The following is a 19,570-nucleotide window of genomic DNA, read 5'->3' on the forward strand; positions in this document are numbered from 1 at the left end:
TGACAGAATGTTGCATGTGAAAATGAATGGAGCTGGAGTACAAGCGATACGCTACCTTTAAAAAAACCCACCCCACAAATTGTTTACAGTTGTGTGATTGATTCCTTGGGCTGTGAACATGCCAAAAATTGAAAATAACACAGTGTTTGTGCTGAAAATTATCTAATTGAAGTTCATAAAAAGCAGCTTGGAAGGCAAACAAATGACATGTACGCAAGTATTGAAATAAAAGATCTGTAAGAGCATTTTAACTTGGTGTCCCCAAAGAAGAGCAGCCAGCGCCCATCAGATTGACACGCTGTTTAGTATTCCAAGCACATCTGTCACTAAGCACTGCAGAATTGCCATGTTCAGGTTAAATGATCAACACAAAACCTTTCTTCTTGTGGCTCCTTAAGTTTATTCAAAGAGAAACTGAAAAGCAGAGGGAAATCCCTTCAAGCACAATTGGAAAGAGATGGGATTTCCCTGCGTTAATTTGCTGCTTTTTTTTTGAACAAACTCGGATGTTACAAAAGAAAATATGTCGACTCTTTTTAATGAGACATGATTATTATGGTGTGTCTAGTGATGCTTTTGAAATGTCTTTAACATTTGTGAGTATCTAGTGTGGAGTCTTCTGAAAAGCACATTAGTTCTCATTCTTCAAAAGACCCTTTCTCGCTTGATGCACTCACTTATTTTCTCTGTCTTCTACTGATGGTGTCAAAGGGAAATACACACCTCCCAATAACATGTGGCGTGGAGTCATGCCCAAACAGCAATTTCAAGCACAACTCTGAAATATGACAGTAAGTGGAACAGAGAAAAGCTGAGGTCAGCGTGACTAAAAAATGGTACAGCACTCTTCTTAAGTGAGTGCCATATTTATTCATCATTTAGGTAGAAGGCTACAGAGTTTTTTTTAAAGCCTTGGATGACAAGATTCTTGTAGGCATTTTAATGTTGAAAGGGTGTTATTCAAAATGAAAGAAAATGATAGTTCAGAAAGGACATTCCATGCATTGAGAGTGATTGAGCTTCAGATTAAACAAGTTATCTTTTATTGCATCCATTTCTGAGGATTAATTTCATAGCTTTTTATTAAAGCCAGCTGGTCCGATGTGGGTAAGAGTGAGCCATTGGCAGAATGCATTCACAAGCAGTACTGTTTTACCATAAACAGGCCCAGCAGGCAAACCCTTGTATTACACAGATTATTGCAGATTACATGACATCTTCTGGCATTTCAGATCTCCAGTTGCAAAAGGTGCAAGCCTCTTGCTTTGTTTTGTACAAGGCAGTGTAAAACAGCCCAGATGTCATGTTTCTGATCTAAGTGATGATTTCAAGTGCATTGGAGCCGCCTCTTTTTTATCCTATTTCAGTTGCTGTACAAAACAGTAGGGTTTGATAACAAGAGTTTGCAATAGGAAGGAGGAGGCTCCCTTCCACCAGCTGCTCCACATCTGTTCTCATTGCATGTTGATCTCGTTCTAGGGCGTGTTGGGCAAGCAGTAGCACTACGTGCCAAAGCCTTTGGCTTCAGTGTGATTTTCTATGACCCATACCTCTCAGATGGCATGGAGCGTGCTCTGGGACTGCAGCGGGTGAGCACTTTGCAGGACCTGCTGTTCCACAGTGACTGCGTTACCCTGCACTGCAACTTGAATGAACACAATCATCATCTTATTAATGACTTCACCATAAAGCAGGTAATAATCTCTGTGAGTGCTCTCCACACCGGTGCTGGTTCCTGATGTTATAGAGCTTATTGATGTAAACAGGCAGATTCTCATTTGAAAGACTCTTCTTTCCCTTTTACTGCTTTGAAATCAGACATGTTTATAAGTCATTAGGAAATAGCTGGTGGCTTTTGAATCATTGCTTTTTATTGTATTTTTTTGCTCAGTAATACTGCATTTGTGGAAATAATTTTCTTAATGTTGCTGGGATTTAATGAAGTTGCATTTATGTTAAAGCACTTTTTCTACCTCTTCTAGTAGGTACTTAACCGGTGTTATTTTCAGGTAGCAATTCTCGTTTCACTTGTATTCCTCAGTGAGTTCTGTTCTTTCGATGCAATTTAAAGATTATGACTAAATGGCTCCCCCCTGTGCTCAGTCCTGATGTTTGCACAGTGCTTCATAGATGGATCACGTTTACAGCATTGCACTGTTCGGGGGAAATAAAAGTATCTCTTGGAATTAGCACTAACCTCTCTCTAAAGTTTTAGGTAATACTAAACTAATTTCAAAATCTAGGAATGATAACTGCTCTGTTATTGACTGATTTGGTAGTAAGCTTTCTTATTAAATGTCTGGCTTCTGACTCAGGCAACCTCAGTGTTTACAGCTAGAAATGTATCACTGAGGTGTAAGGATCTCAAATAGCACACAGGAAAGATGCAATAGTTGATTTTGCTGCTCTTTATAGACGTAGCATTTGTGTGTGTTGGTAACAAATGACAAGACCACTCTTTTGCAGTAAAATCTGTGCTTGATTTCTGATAAATAGTTTGCACCTACTACTTCTGAAATTTAGGAGAACTGAAGTAATTGCTGAACGTGTTCCATAGTCATGTAGGATCATGGCAGAAACCTGGCAATGTGACACACTCTTGGATTTGAGAGTTTAGCGATTTTATAGGTACATCCCAACATAAAATCAGGGTTTGGGATTTAAAACTCTACAAAACTAAGAATGCAGATCTCTAAGAGAACACAGCTGTCACCCTCCCCTGAATATTCTCTTTTGTTTTGTGCTGAGGAACATTTAATGGTTATTACATGGTAAGATGTCTTTGCAAGCAGACGTCTAGACCCTAGCAGAATCACTCTGAATGTAGTGGGACCATCTGGAGGCTTAGCAGTGGTCACTCATTGTATAGTGTACTTTGAAACTTGGGCCAGTTTATCACAGGAGTTTTTGGTGAATAGATGCAATGAGCTTTGGAGAGTGCATTAATCAGAGAAACAAACAGAACACGTTAAAACTGAGTGATACCATCTGAAATGAAAGGTATATCATAAAGTGGAAAGGACATTGTAAGCCTTGATCTTGCTGTTTGCTATCCTTCATGTGTAAAGCAAAGATGAAAATGTTAGAAGGTAGTTCATGCTTTGGGTAAAAGTTTGGCTGAAGCAGCTGTATTACAACAGCTGATGTGAGAACTGTAACATTGCGTAGAGCAGATCTTGTGAATGTGGATCAAAAAGAGCAGAATAGTTTTTTTTAAGCTGACAAATGTTAGAGCTGGCCTAAAATTTTTAAAGAGCATTGCATCCCATTTTTGTCCAATAATGCATGCTCATGTAACAACCAATTTTTAAACCAAGTGCAGAGAAGTATGGTGGGTCTCATTTCACTAAAGTCTCCCCCTGAATTTTGTTTAGAATCTGAAATTATGTAACCTTAAAATGTCTTTGAAAATTTGGTGTCAGTCTCCTCTTTCAGTAGCTTTTCCCTGTAATTAGTCACCATTCTGCCTAACCATTGTGCTTGGCCTTGCAGTCCCAGTGTTTCTCAGAGAAGTGAACCCCTGATAATCCAGTGCTCTTTAAGAGAAGCTGAGAGGTCATCTTTAGTTTTACAGATTTGAGAAACAGACACTATAGTTTGAAAACAATGCATTTCCAAAGCAGTTGTGCAGGTTTAGTGTAGGTGTGTTTAACAGCCATCAGCATTTGTTGCTGTGAAGCTCTTAAAAAGCTTCCACCCATTGTTCAGGGTCATCTAAAGCTACATCCACCCTTGCAACTGATTGTGAGTCAAGTAAGTCATTCCCACTAGAATGTGTTTATGCAGCCATGTTCTGTTTGACTTGGACTTGGACCAGTTGTAGAGTTTTCTAAGTAGTCCTAAAATGAAAACTCGAGTAAGGTTATGGAGGTTGGACAGAAGATTTTAGCAGGGTCCACTTTAAGATTTTCAAGTCCTTCAAAAGGCATATAAATACACCAGGCTATACTTAAACCTCAAATTAGCAAGAGCTTCCTATTTAGGAAGGGTATATAAGCTCCCTTGAGCCTCTAAGGCATGTCTGCACAGCAGGTGTGATTGTCACTTGGGTGAGCCTTCCTGTGCTAGTTTTGATCTAGTTCTCTCAGCTGGCAGTGATAGTGGAGATGCAGTGATACTTCCCATCAGGAATGTCTTGCTATTACTAGACCAACTTTACATCCTGCCACCATTTCCTCACTGTTCCAATTCCTGGGTTAATTACATGAAACTGAAAGAAGGATCCCTTGGTTCTGCTCCTTTAAGTGAACTTTGGTTTTGCTGTACAAACCTACAGATGATTCTCCTGGAAGCCCAGGAGTCTGCAAATGGGGAGAGGCAATTGCACGCTAAACCCAGTGAGCTGGCCAGTTAAACGGGATTAAGTTGCTTTTTTGTTACAACTATCCTGCAAGCATTTGCATATTGATTGTTAAATATTTGCTATGGTCTCACATAAAAAAAATCTCCTTGTTCATGAGTTTGGCATCTCAATTCAGCCTTTCAGAGTAAGGATCCATTTACATAAGCTTTAGTTTGATGTGTAAGTTTCACGCAGTTGACTTTCTGTAAAACGTTGGGGTTTTCTTGTTTTACTGTGAGAGATGGACTCAGTACAAAATCAGGTTTTTATCACTCATCTTCACTGTGGTTCCTACCCTTCACATGCTTACCTTCATGCACAGAAATGCTTCCTCAGAAGCTATGTTTAAGACATTTGATAAAAGATGAAAAATTAGGGTGGCTAGAAGCAGGATGGTAGCAGTTAACTTTTTTCCTGTGCCACCTCTCTTGTTTAAACCATCACTTTGTTTTCATGTTGTGGATATGTTACGGTGTGAATTCTTGTAGTTCTCTCTACACCATGGTATCTAGAGTGCTAATATCTGCACTGTGCACAGCACAGCTTCTCTCCTGGGCACACAGCGTTGTCAACCAAATTCATTTTCATGCCTTTTAATTGAATAATCTATGAATTCTTCAGACTACTATTTGAAGTGCCACGCAGGGAGGAGGAAGCTGAAGTAACAACAATAAATAAACCATAGATGTACTGTGTTTGGGCAACTGGAGGGAAAAGTGTTTGAAAATCCAAAAGCATTTGTTTTTCAGGAAAAATTCATGTAGACTTTTATTCGTGTGAAAGTTGAAACCCACAAAGTATGAATTTGTTTAAGAATATGCTGTAGTTACTGTCTCATGCAATTTCACAGTGAAATAAAAAGGCATAAAATGATCTGTTACTTCCATATGCACAGTTGTATCTTTTGATCGTGTTACTGCAGAATGTCTGAAACAACGCTTCTATTAAAAGACACTGCTTACCAGAAACAAAAGGTTATTAAGTGCTGTGAAATGGCATTTTATGATAGAAGCATCACATGTTGTGGTACTTTCCAGTGGAGAGGGAAGACAACTGTTTCAGGTTAAACCAGCTGAATAGCCTTTGTTGTAATGGATGCTTCTCTTTGAGTAAAAGAAAAATAATGCCACGACGATTTTCTTTCATTTATTTTTATTTCATCATTCTTGTTTTTAACTTTCCCTAGATGAGACAAGGGGCTTTCCTGGTCAACACAGCTCGAGGTGGGTTAGTAGACGAAAAAGCACTTGCACAGGCCCTGAAGGAAGGAAGGATACGAGGGGCAGCCTTAGATGTACATGAGTCAGAACCATTCAGGTGCTTTTCCTTTTCTTTTCTTTTTATTTTGTTCACTTTCTTATTTTTAAGTCTTAGTGCATGATACTATCAACAGCGACAAGTAAATGGAGTTTTCCCTTCATTTGGTAGCTAAAATATTCCATAGTAAAGCAACATGAATCTGTGCAGCACTGGACTAATGCAAATGTAGATGGAGCTTGTGGTCAGAAGTGAAAAAAATGGCATCCAAGATTTAATTCTTAAACTACAAAAAACAATGGGTTTATTTAGCAGAAATAGCAGAGAATTGGGTTCAAATCCATGGCTTGGAGGGGAATGCCTCTTTGTCAACATTGGGGGCAGCTAATGTGATGTCTGAAGGCAAAGAGTAGAGATTTGATGTGAGCAACAACTACTTTTTATGACATCTTTCTGGGGAAAAAGACATACATTTGTCTAGGTTGCCTCTGCAAGAAAGCTATAAATGTAAGATCTTGCAAAAGAAAGTTAGGTCTGAGTGCAGGTTTGGTTTGATTTTCTCTTTTATCAGGGGACCAGTCTGCTGTCATTAGCAGAGCTGGTAGCACAAACCTTAGTTGTTGAATGACATTGAGAAGTCTAGCATGTTAGGCAGAAACGTACCACTCCCCAAAGTGGCATTGGTCTTAAAATATCAGCACTCCTAATCAGAAACGAGCCTATTTGATATGTCCTTGAGTCTTGAGCCTGACTCCTGAGTTACAGGTATGAGAACAGACTGCTTTGGCTCACTGCTTGTATGCAACAAGCCTTTTTGAGTTGTTCAGTCTGAGCAGGGACAAATGTCAATTTTAACTGGAACATAAGTTTTTAAATAGAAGATTCAGGACTTGAGGGCAGGTTGAAAGACTGGAGAGAAAGCACAGTCTCTCTCATATGAGTTTGAGGGGTAGGGAGGAACAGAAAGTTTAAAAAAAAATGATAGTATCCATTCAGGTAGAATTTTTATATCTACTGACACAATGCCACATCACTAATATTTTATTTATGCATATCCTGCATTCATTTACTTCTAAATGTAATCATTACAATGCAGTAGTGCTGTGCAAAGCCAGCCTGACAGCTCCAGAGACTCTCAGCTCCCTTACATTCCTCCCAATACAGATCTCAGATCTGCACAAGCAGACCATTGCACCTATAGGAAGCCCCATTTACTGCATGGAGATGCCATCTGCAGAGATTCAGTTGCAGGATTACAGCCACAATTTCCTTTGGCTTCAGTGCTGCACGTCTATCTGATCGCAGCGTGCAACTCAAAGAGTTTTGCCAGATATTCTGATGTTCATTGAACTACAGATGAAATCTAACATTTTATGAAATGTAACCAACTCTGCTGTTGTCTTAAAATATTTGTTCTCCTGTTGTTGCAATTGACTGTAAGATGATTAAAACTGGAAATAAATAGGAGGAGCGAGTTTCTGTTATTTTCGGTTTCTTTAGTCTGTACCTGTGGTAGCACTTTTATACAGATTTATTGCTTTTCCTGAAAATCAATCTGTACAGTAAATTTCCTTCTTTCTGTGAAGATTCTGTAAGGGAACAGGAAAGAAAAAAATAGTTAATAACAGGAAAAAAAACCAAATTAGAAAAAAACCCCAAACTCGAGGCTGCTGATGGACACACTTCTTATTTGGAAATAATTGTAAGAGTTTTCCTTTAAATGACCAAATGTCACATTGACAGAGACTCTTAAGAGAGCAGAGCTTTGTTGGCTAATGTAGTAAAAGCTAAATTGTGATGAAATGGGCAGATGGAATGCCATCCTGAGTCGATTTGGGTATTGCTTTATGCATTTCTGCACCAGAACTGGAGTGGCAGTGGCTGTAGTTAGCAGTAAGTGCATTCAACAGAACCTAGAGTTGCTACTGTACCTAAGTGCTACCCTTTGAGTTTATGAGAAGTGATTGTTGCTTATTTATACTATGAATAGTGTATTAGATTAACTGACAGAATTAAAACCAAACCCAACAAGGAATAGAAATGCAGTTCTTTTCTGTTGTAGAAATTAATCTGTGTATGTACAAATCCATCTGGATCCCTTCCCCCCCCCCCCCCCCCCATATATTTTGTGTCATTTGATCTTGTTTTAAATCTTCATTTAGCTTTAGTCAGGGCCCCTTGAAGGATGCACCAAACCTGATCTGTACCCCACATGCAGCCTGGTATAGCGAACAAGCCTCCATTGAGATGCGGGAGGAAGCAGCGCGAGAGATCCGAAGGGCGATCACAGGTACCAACTCACCTTATCAGCTCCTTCACTGTGTATTTCTTTTTTAACAGCTTTTTTTTTCATTCTTCAGTCTTGAAAGATGCTAAAAATAATTAAAAAAAGGTCAAAACAGCCTAAGGTTTCGTTGAACACTTTTAGTATTTGGAACATAGAAGCAAGCAAATACTCGTTCGCAGAACAGATAATTTTGCAGGTTCACGGCAGATATAAAGAGAAGGCAAGCACTGCAAAGCACTTTTTCCATCTAATAGAAGAGTCCTTATATGTGAAAAATCTGTAGGGTTGGGATTTTTTTGCTTAATATACATATAACCCATCTGATGGGCTTGACGGCGAATCACCCAAATAAGGCTGGTATCTTTTATAGGTTTTTTATATCTTTTATAGGTGCCCCCTTATGCCTGTGATAAGCAGTTGTGTTTCCTTTATTCTTTTCTCTTTGTCTTCTTCATATTTTCCAAGTTCATCCAAATTTGTTTTAGAGAATGGCCTGGAATCTCAGTGTCTTTAAGGCTGTAATGATCAGAGAAAAAACATCTAGAGCTTCATGCTATTCCCAGTAGTGCTCATATCTCAAAAATTCATCTCCATGTCTGAGCTAAGTTTCCAGTATTTTGTTGGGAAGGGTACTCGATTTTTGATGTGCCTGTCTTTAAAGCATTGCTAAAGAAGTCTGGCATTTTAAAGGGCAAAGTCTCTTTGTTATATAACTTCCATGAAATTGTAAACTGTTCACATAAGAGAAAACAGTTATGTCTTGAACATGCACTGCTAATAAATAAAATGAGAAGAGTGAGCCATTTGGCATTGGTTTGAATCCCTTGTAGCCTAAAATAAAAGGAAGGATTTTCATACTTGAAAATGATTCATTAAGCCCTAATGTTCTCTCTTTAGTAGGACTTTACTGTTTTCCCCCTTGTCAATAAAGACTGAATGCGCTGCAGACATGAAGGGCCATCTGTGTCACCTTGAGAGCAGTTCAGTGCCAACACACTGCTCTGCTCTACAAAAAGTGCTAGCAGTTGCCTTTCCTGGATCTTGTGCCTGGAGATGCTGGCCAATTCGCTTTCATTTATAGCCTGTGCAGAAAGATTCTCCTCTGGATAGTGATTAAAGGCAGCTCTTAAACTCCTGATCTGAATTGCCCTTTACAGGACTATTTTCTCTCTGTTTTAGAGGTAACCTAAAGAGTCTGACCATCCCTTTGCTGGAATTGGTCCTTGTGCTTACACTCTAATAGCACATTCATTAAGTTCCTGTGTAACCATTACCTGTTCCCAAACAGCTCTGAGAGATTGCACAAGCCTACTTGAGTGATGATTGATGTGCAAATAAGAGTCAGATATGGAGCTAGTTTTATGTGAAATACTGTGCAGTAGCCAAAACATATGTGCCTAGGAAGACAGACCTGTACTTTCCTAAAGTGTGGGGTTGTGCTATCAGCGATCTAAGTCATTGATTTGTATTGAAGCTGTCAACACTTTAGTGTTTGCACATGGTTTGTGGTAAGATCAAACTGAGGCCAGCATTAAGGAGGTGAGAATGACATTGAATTGCAGTGAAGCAAATGTAGGAAAGATGCAGGAAGTGTGGGATAAAGCTGGATATGTGAAAGCTGTAGGAGAACGCAAAGGAGAGAGGAGGTAATTGGAAAAAGGTGAACAAGAAAAGAGTGCAAGCCATTCTACTACCATCTGACCGTAAAGATTAAGTTGTTCTGCCTTTCAAAAAAAAAATCAGTGATATTCTGATGTATAAGGTAAAATCAGTGAGCAAATACTAAATATGTTTTGAACATCAAAACATTTGAAGTGTTAAATAAGGAGGACTGTTGAAAACAGTCATGGAAGAACAGGGAGCATGGCAAGTGTAAAAGATGATTGTGAAATAAGTTTAACATAAATAATACCCTTTTGTAAGGGGAGACTAGTAGAACATGTCCACGGGAGTTAGCAAATACTTACAACTATTTTTAACAGCTAGAGGGTGTGAAGTACATTGTTGTTTTTTTTTTCTTTCTTTTAATTTCCTCTCCCTCTCTCACTTCATCCTAGGTCGTATTCCAGACAGCCTGAAAAACTGTGTTAACAAAGATCATTTGACTGCAGCTACACATTGGGCCAGCATGGATCCCGGCGTTGTTCATCCAGAGCTTAACGGTGCTGCATACAGGTAAGTGTGCTGCAGGTGCAAAAGAAGCACCTCCTTAATTCAGAGCTGCATAGTCCAGAATAAACAAAAGACATTTCTATTAATAAATTAAGTGGGTCTGGATTAGGCCCCAGCTGTATTATTTTCCTAATTGTTGCATTCAGGAGAATGCTGTTGTTTTGCTAGTTGGAGTCACTCACGCAGTGCATCAGTACATTTCCTTTTCTAATCTTTTGTGTGTGTTTGTATGTGTGGTTAGCAATATCTGAACAACACACTGGTTTTTGTATATTCCAGTAAAACAATTCTAATCATCTCCAGTGAGTGCAGTGGAAGTGTATGTTCTTTTTGCTGAAGGTAATGATAGAGTAGTAGGTTACATAAAGACTTTGTTCAATAATAAACTATTATTACGTGGCTCTGAGGCCTCCAGACACGAGAGAACAAACAGCTCAGTGGTGAATGCAGTGGAATAGCCTGTGGTGATTATGAAAATATACTGAAAATAGTGTTTTCTGAATTACATGTTTAATTTTTAAGCAAAAGCATTTGAGGGATGTGATCTATGTATTCTCAATCAACCATGAAAGCAGCTCTTCATAATTAATAGAAAGGAGCAATTTTTTAATGTCTAATATGTGCATTCCTCAGTTTTTTTGCTTGAGAGTCTTTTCTCTGTCCCTTTATCTCCAGCAGCTGTTCTAGCAACAGATTTTTCCCAGTAGCCAGCTTCACACAATTTTCATTTATGAAAAACATCTGCAATTTTTTATCTTCCAGTATGGCATTCACTCATAAGTGGGATGAAAGTGGCTGAGAAAGCTACAAACAGCTGCTTCTCTCAATGCCTTGAGGGAAGGGACAGTGCAGTCCTTTCATTATCTTTTTTTTTATACCTCTCTGTCCTGATCTTTCTGCTGTCCTTCCTACATCTTCCTTGTCTTTGTCCTTCTTTAGGAGAGCTACCTTATACTTTTAGTAGATACAGGACTGTATGTGTGTGTATTCCCCCATATAAGAACCCAGCTGTGCACTGCTGAGACGTGAAGCAAAGCTCTCACATCCCAGTGAATTCTAACATTTCTCATCAGCAAGTGATGATGGAGGGAGCATCAACACCCTCTGCCACAATCTCCTGATCAAGAGCTCTTGGTGCAGCAAAAGAAAACATACTAACTTTGATTAGATCACTGTATATATCTCACATCATACCAAGATGTTTGTTTTTGGAAAAATAAACATTCAGGGCTACCCATAGCCCTGAGTATCTGAAGAAGGGTGTTTTTATTTACTGAAACAGAAAGTCCAAGCACACGTGTCCTCTTCCACACAGCATGTGGTTTCATTGACTTTCATTTGGAGCACTTGAGAGTAGAGCTGAGTGCAGTTGAGGTCTAAAGTCAGATGTTGCTGGACTGGGGGCAGTAGCTTCAACCCTGTCATGACAGTTAGGAGCAGGGTTGCATGACTAAATAAAATCACAGAATCTTGGAATGGTAGGGTTGGAAGAGACCTTTAGATCTCTTTCTAGAAATGCATCCCTAGCTGTGAAGCCTGCTTCTGCTGGACTTGGGAGCCCCAAAATGAGAAACAGGTGTGGGAACTGGGGCTTTTTAGTCTAGACAAGAGGAGACTGAGGGGGGAATCTCGTTAATATTTACAAATATCTAAATGGTGGGTGTCAGGAGGTTGGAACATTCCCTTTCTATAGTATCGAGTGACAGGACAAGGGGTGATGGGATGAAGCTGGAACACAAAAAGTTCCATTTAAATATAAGAAAAAGCTATTTCACTGTTGAGGTGAGGGAGCCCTGGCACAGACTGCCCAGGGAGGGTGTGGAGTCTCCTTCCTTGGAGGTCTTCTAGACTCGCCTGGACATGTTCCTATGTGACCTGATCTAGGTCGACCTGCTTGAGCAGGGACGTTGGACTAGATGATCTCTAAAGGTCCCTTCCAACCCCTACCATTTTATGATTCTGTGTTAAAAAATGCATGTGGCTTCTTCAGCAAACTAAGTCTAACGAGGTTATTTTATTCTGGGTATATGTCACTTGTATTTTGATGTAGGACACAACTCTTAAATTATCAGATTATCAGATATTATCACAAGCAACAAGCATTCATCAGCAAAATATAATCTAGATCCTCTGAACATGATCATATTCTGTGGAAGACAAAACTGTTTGCTATGTGAAATGCAAGATGCCTTATCAACACAAAAGGTCAAGCAAACAGGATTTGTCTTATGAGTAAAGATGAACAGTATTCCCGAGAAGAAACTATTTGTAATTGGCTTGAGGAAGCAGCATAATACATGCCGTGTTTTTGTGGTGTTACTGTGTGATTGTTACTGAGCTGCCCGTTAAATAAGCGCCTGCCATTTCCAGTGTCACAGGCTACAGGCAAAGTGAAATCTGACAGCCAGTGAAGGGTGATTGTGTAATTTATATAGACATGTTGACATACCATTCTGCCTTCTAACAGAAGATAAGAATGTCTGAGTACTGAAGAGGTAGTTGCATGAGAATAGTTAGAAGTTGGTAATTCAGGACTTACTTCATGTTGAGGTATTTCACTGGTGGCTTTCAAGCTCTATAAGAGAACAGCATGTGCTTGGTTTTCTCATCTCTTTTGGGACAGTTTCTTTATCAAGAGCTTAATATAGTGAGTTCAGGGTGCTTCTGTAGATTAAAACAATACAGGAAATGAACATAGGAGTTGCCTTTCAGGTTTAGTTAAGAGGACTACTGTATTTTTTCTTTATAAATTAAGACTGAGAAGGGGAAGGAAGAATATGAAGTAGCAGAGGAGATGTAACTGATCTGTTGCTCCCACTTTCACGAAAATTTAATTCAGTGGACATTTTTTACCTGGAAAACCTTTCAACTCACAGCTGCCAGAGGAAGAAGATTGGGAGCAGCTTTATGAAGTGCTGGAGGGAAAGTATTTGTTGATTAAGAATAGAAAAGCAATAAATGGCAACATAAGGGAAGGTTATGTAGGATAGAAGTGTCCATGTTTGGAGGCTGTTGAGCTTGTGTGCTCACCTTTCAGAGGTACAACTTGTACAACACTGATGATTAAATTAAAAAGGGGCAAAAATTATGACAAGAGAGTGGCAAAATAAGGTTAGGAGTTGTCAAGCAAAACACATATTCTGCAGAGGGCTATGTTACCTGTATTTTGGCTACTGCCTCTATGTAACTTCAGAACAAGAAAACCAATTGTGGGGCTTTTGGACATTTCTAAAAGTCTGTAGGACACCTGGATCTGAGGAGATGTGCTGGCAGGTGGAATCCCAGTTACTGTAACGTGGTGTCCAAGGGGAATATTTTTATATATGGAAAGACTATTTAGAATTAAAGGAGAATTACAGATGTGCAGTTTGAACTGCTAAGTGTGCTTATAAGGTAACTGTTAATGTTCCTGATTCAGCACTGTCCATTTTCAGGAGGGGAAGCTCTGACTTTTCTTCCTGAGGGAAACACATTTGCAGCATTTCCTTCTCCTTGGTTTCTCCCATCTCCAGTGTGTTGATGCTGGGGAATATGTTATTGCAAAGGAGAGATTCTGTGTTGGAAACAGTTACTGTGTTGGACTTCTAAATGGAAGGCTTTGTCCTGTCAGGTCGTGGTTTTTGCAAAGCTCCTAGAGTAACAGGTGAGCTGTTTCAAAATTAAGCATGAAGAAATAAGACAATACCCAGTTTGACAGTTTTTATAGGAATTGAAGCAAATTTGATTAATAAGGTTCAAATTGAGATAGTGAAACAAGCAACTAATTCCATTAGCAACTGCAAATTAATTCTAAGGAACCTCTCTGGAGGAGGAACTAACATAGGAAACCCTGTCAATACGTGTGCAATTGGGAGCAAAGTTCTGACCCACGGGTGATGTGGTGTTTCCCAGACTGGTTCCCCATCCCAGATTACAGTTGATGGTATAGCCTGTAGGGATCTTTCCTGGAATGAGCAGTGCAGTGTATAGTGTCATATAGTCTATATACAGCACTGTGAAATATCATCAGTTATACCGAACTTTGGGACTGAAACTGGGCTCCCCAGCTCAAGAGGGACAGGGAAGTGCTGGAGAGAGTCCAGTGCGGGGCCACCGAGATAATCGGGGGGCTGGAGCATCTTCTGTATGAGGAAAGGCTGCGGGAACTGGGGCTGTTTAGCCTGGAGAAGAAGAGATTGAGGGAGGGATCTCATTAATATTTATAAGTATATACATGGTGGATGTCAGGAGGTTGGGACATCCCTTTTTTCTGTTGTATCTAGCAGCAGGACAAGGGGTAATGGGATGAAGCTGGAACACAAAAAGTTCCATTTAAACATAAGAAAAACTGTTTTACTGTAAGGGTGAGGGAGCCCTGGCACAGGCTGCCCAGGGAGGGTGTGGAGGCTCCTTCCTTGAAGGTCTTCAAGACCTGTCTGCACACGTTCCTATGTGACTTGATCTAGGTGAACTTGCTTCTGCAGGGGAGTTGAACTGGATGATCTCTAAAGATCTCTTCCAACCCCTACCATTCTGTGATTCTTTTTAGCCTGATAATATCAGAGCCATCATAAAAACATGCTGAATCAGAGAGTGGGTTTTGGTTGAATTTGTAAACTATTCAGGCCTTGGTGTTCAGCCAGGAGTTAGAGATCTTTGAAACCATCCATAGTGTTTTGTGTTCACATCTTTATTTCTTACTGTCTGCATAAAGCCTTTGTCTTCTTTATAACTATAGCTGGTTCTCTTTTCAGACAAGTACAGGTTTGATGCTAAAAATGTTACTTGGGTGCAACAGGTTTGACTTTGTCATGTTAAGAGTGTGTGGGTATGGTTGCTCTTTTTGGAGGCTATCAGAAAGCTACCACTGCAACATCAGTTTAAAGAGATACTTTTTCTACATGAGGAGAAAAAAAAAGAATCCCCAAAGGTCAACTTGAGGAAAAGTCATAGAGGACAGATAGGTGTTGCACAGAGCTGTTGAGGTGTATTTTGAGAAGAGTATTTAAGTTTCCAGATTGTTTCTCTTGCTGTGCTGTCACAATCTGGAATCGGAAGAAGCTGTCTAGGAAACTTTCTCGTTTGGGAATACTTACAGCATCTTCTGCTTTGTTGAGCAACACCTGCGTGTGGTATCTCATCTGGAACTTAACCAACTGTCTTTCTCACTGGTCTTAAAACAATAGAAGCAGCTCTGTAGCTCAAGGAGGAGGCAAGGTGAGTGTTCCAGCCAGTCACCTCTTGGTTTTAACGTGTGTTCTTGTTTTCTTCTCTCAGCAGGTATCCCCCGGGCGTCGTAAGCGTGGCTTCCACTGGCATACCTGCAGCAGTAGAAGGAATAGTCCCCAACCCTATGTCTTTATCACACGGCCTCCCTGCTGTAGCCCACCCGCCCCATGCTCCTTCCCCAGGCCAAACTGTCAAACCAGAAGCTGATAGAGACCACCCAAGCGACCAATTGTAGCCTACGAAAACAGCATTCCCAGCATCGCAGATTTCAACTTCAGCGTGTGGAAAAACAAACAAACAAACACAACAAAACAAAACCCTGGATTTTGATTAAAGGCAAAACCCATGAACTTACAGGAGGAGACGATTATTGGTTTAGAAACTGGTCCAATATACAGTATAAAAGGAAAAGGTGGGAGACAAAAAAGAAGATTTGGAAACATTTTTTTCCTCCGTATAAATTGTAGTTTGTCCCTGTCCAGTGGACTGATTCACTGTTTCTGTGTCCTATGGGTTCTTTGTTAAGCAAGAGAAGTTAGTAGTTAATTATATCATGAATGTACTTGTCTGTGTACAGTTTTTAGAACATTAAAAAGGGTTTGTTTGCTTAGCTGTTGACAAGGAAAAAACATAAGGGAGGCATTCAACAAACCAATTTTGAGATTAAAAAGTCTTTCTTTTTATATTTTAAAACATGCCCAAAAATGAGGCAGTTGGCAAACTTCTCAGGACAATGAATTTTTCCCATTTTTCTTTCTACGCCACACAGTGCATTGTTTTTTCTACCTGCTTGTCTTATTTTTTAGAATAACTTAGTAAGCAAAAGAAAAACAGTTTCTCTTAATTTTTGGCATGAATTTCCCTTATTTCAAAGTGAAGACAACCGTGCAAAGAGATTTTGAGGAAACAAACAAACAAACAAAACCCCAACCCCAAACAAAACAACAGAATGAGGTTTTGTATAAACGAGCATTCTTGTGCTTTTGGTCACCAGTTACAAGTATATATTATTGGTGGTAATGCAAAAAAGGCACTAGACTACTGAAAAGTAGCAGCATTTCATTGCCTACATTGATTCCTTCCTGGTAATGTGGTAGGCTAGCAATATTTTTGGTTAAAAAAAAAAAAGAAACCATGTTTGTGACTGTAACCATTTGTATGGAATTATTTTAAAGAAATAAAAATCCCAGACAAATATCACAACGTGTAAAAAATTATTATTTTTTATTTCTAGTAACTTGTTTATTCAACTTTTATTAGGTTCCTTAGCTGTAATTTTTAAACAGGTGCTGTCAAGTTATTTCCTTTCTAGCTTTACTTTGCTCTCTGTTGTTTGTAACACTGTCTTGGAAGCTTGAGAAAAAAAAAAGCCAATAAAAAAAGAGTCCCCAGTTCTTTCCATACCATTTTTGCCTTTACATTTCATAAATGTTGATCTCTCTTTTATTTTTTTTCTTCCCCTTTCCTGTGTTTCTAATGGAGTTTGAGATTAAGATGGATTTTGATTTGTACATCGGCACCGTCAGCTACGATACGGTAACGTTGGCGTTGATGCCAAGCACTGTGGGCAGAGCAGAGGAGGTACAACAGCAACACAACAGTAATAATAATGATAATAATAAACGTCTTTTGCCGAAGTCCAACACGAGAAGTGTCCATTGTTTTATTTGCTTTTGTGATGGTGGAAGTGTTGCGGCAGGATAGGATTCTGTTTGCTGTTGGAGTTGATTTCTCTGAGCACGGGAAGAAGTGTTTTCAAGGCAGGTGAGATTTCAGCTGGAAGCCATTTGTGCCCCTGCATAAGATGTCCTTCACCCCTACACAGTGTAAAACAGCAAGAGGAGAGTTTAACTGCTGCAAGAAGAAAATCCAGGATGGGATGGGCAAAAGTGGACCTGGGCATAAACCTCATTGCTGAACAAGAGCCAGCTGTGTGCCCAGTTGGCCAAGAAGGCCAAGGGCACCCTGGCCTGAATCAAGAACAGTGTTGTCACCAGGAGCAGGGAGGTGATCATTCCCCTGTACTCAGCTTTGGTGAGGCTGCACCTCAAATACTGTGTCTAGTTTTGGACTTCTCTCTACGAGGACATGGAAGTGCTGGAGGGGATCCAGAGCTGGGCTACCAAGCTAGGAAAGGATTTGGAGCATGTCTTATAGAAAGAATGGCTGAAGGATCTGGGTCTGTTTAGCCTGGAGAAAAGAAGGTTCAGGAAAGATCTTACCCCTCTCTACAACTACCTAAAAGGAAGCTGTAATGAGGTGAGAGTCAGTCTGTGACAAGCAGTAGAACAAGAGGAAATGGCCTCAAGTTGCACCAGGGGAGGTTCAGGCTGGATATGAGGAGGAATTTCTTTCCTGTAAGATTTGCCAGGCATAGGAAGGGGCTGCCCAGGGAGGTGCTGGAGTCACCGTCCCCGGAGGTGTTTAAGAGATGGGTGTATGTTGCACTTAGGGAAATGGTCTAGTGGTTGATAGGGCTGGGACAAAGGCTGGACTCGAGCTTAAAAGTCTCTTCCAGCTGAAGTGATTCTGTGATTCTATGGTGGCTTTTTGTCTATTTGTTCACTGTTAATCTAAAGTAGCAGCTGTGGACCTAAGGTTAGTGATCTGTTTATATGGGATCTATGAAAAGTTCGTGTCCCCCATTCCTGGAAGTCTACAGAGCGACTTCCACTTCTAGGAAAATGTTATAAGGCTGTAAATTAAAACAGACAGAAACTTGTGGATTTGTACCCAGGGAGCACTATATACAGTGAAATTGTGTCTCCATGGAAGAGTGGAAGGTTTTTGTTTGATGTTAAAACCACTCCTATTCCCTTCATGAAAAAAAAAACCAAACAGAAAATAGCCCTAAAGCTGAAAGTTGTGCCAGCAAAGACACTTGTAAGAAGATTTGTGGCCAGAAACTTGCAAAAAAACAAATGCAGTCTCCTGCAGTTGAAGTAGAATTTTGCATTTCATTGGTAATTCATGTTTTCAGATGCTTTGTCAGGCTGAAGATGCTTTTTTAATGTATGTAAAACAAACATTTAACATCTGGCAGCAAAGAATTGCTGACAGTCTCATTTGCAACGGAATTTCCTGAGGGAAACAAAAAGGGGTTTGGGTTTTCTTTTTTATTTCCTTCTCTTGCATGGGTTTGGACGTGGCTTATGTAAGTAACCTTTGTTTCCAGTGAATCAATAAACTGATGAACTGAAAATGAAGGCACCAGGATTTATTGCGTGCACTAAAGCTGAAGCTCTCTATCCTTCAGCTGCACATTTCTGTGCTTGCTCAGGCACAAACATTTCAGTTTCTGAGCCTGACATGCTGCACCAGTGAGTGCAATAGGATGTTGCCACTGTGGTAGTAACATGTTCAATACTTCTGCGCTGGTGCTTGAAATATGTCTGTGGGTCTGACTAGTGAAGAGTAGTCCAGTTTCCTGCTTCTGTTGGAGCAGATAAGAAGAGTCACATCGACAATGACAAGGCTGATGGGCACTGACTGGGTTATGGCCTGAATTAAAAAACTTTAAGAGAAAGGATTTGGGGTAAATGACTAGTTGGGAAAGTGTACCATAATAAACAAAGGCTGTTCATAGAATCACAGAATGGTAGGGGTTGGAAGGGACCTTTAGAGATCATCTAGTCCAACCCCCCCGCAGAAGCAGGTCCACCTAGATCAGGTCACACAGGAGCACATCCAGGTGGGTTTTTAAGACCACTGCAAAGCTAACCTTATGTGTTTTATGACTGCTCTTGTTGGGTACTGGACATGTGATGAGATTTCCTCTGGCAAAAAATGTGCAAAGTAAAGTTTAGACAGTAAAGTAAAGTTTAGAAGAAGGTGCAATCAGTGGGAGAATAGGAAGCGGGGAAGGCAATGGCAGCACAGGGCCACAGGTGACCTGAAGCAGTGTTGAAAGGTGAAAGAGAAGGGAATCAAAGCACCTACCTCAAACAGGATTAATTTGTTTTGGTGCTGTTATTTGAATTAAGGGTCTTGGTCAAGAAGATGGCATACCACTGAGACTGATGAAGATTGTAGGGGTTGCAGAACACGTGGGGCTCTGGAGTCTGCACAAGGGTTTGATGATACCAAAGAATAGGTTGTTAGAAATTGAGCAAATGCAAGGTCAAGTAGTTGCAAGTCAAAACAACTGTCAGAAAAAGGAGCCATAGGTGATTTCTTTTGGTAAGACAGATTGATTGCCACTGTGGGACAGCTGTGATAGACAACAGCATGATGGCAGATGCATCCAGCACAGTATTTTTGGTAGGGATGAAAATGGAACAGAGATGCTACATAGAATCTGGAGC

The 19,570-nt window shown here is 40.1% G+C and overlaps 1 protein-coding gene across 9 annotated transcripts in view; it reads left to right on the forward strand.

The window, feature by feature from the left end:
• Positions 1–16,911, forward strand: part of CTBP1 (C-terminal binding protein 1) — a 257,618-nt gene extending 240,707 nt beyond the window's left edge. For 8 of the 9 annotated variants that reach the window (XM_061992281.1, XM_061992285.1, XM_061992279.1 and 5 more), the window contains 5 exons: positions 1,480–1,694; positions 5,529–5,659; positions 7,762–7,889; positions 9,944–10,061; positions 15,315–16,911. In XM_061992281.1, coding sequence (XP_061848265.1) covers positions 1,480–1,694; positions 5,529–5,659; positions 7,762–7,889; positions 9,944–10,061; positions 15,315–15,501 — 779 coding nt within the window. In that variant the 3' untranslated portion in view covers positions 15,502–16,911. The remainder of the gene's footprint in view (positions 1–1,479; positions 1,695–5,528; positions 5,660–7,761; positions 7,890–9,943; positions 10,062–15,314) is intronic. The other variant, XM_061992280.1, reaches the window with a different exon arrangement.
• The last annotated feature ends 2,659 nt before the right edge of the window (positions 16,912–19,570 follow it).

The sequence above is a fragment of the Colius striatus genome, chromosome 3, assembly GCF_028858725.1.
Source record: "Colius striatus isolate bColStr4 chromosome 3, bColStr4.1.hap1, whole genome shotgun sequence".
Taxonomy (NCBI): domain Eukaryota; kingdom Metazoa; phylum Chordata; class Aves; order Coliiformes; family Coliidae; genus Colius; species Colius striatus.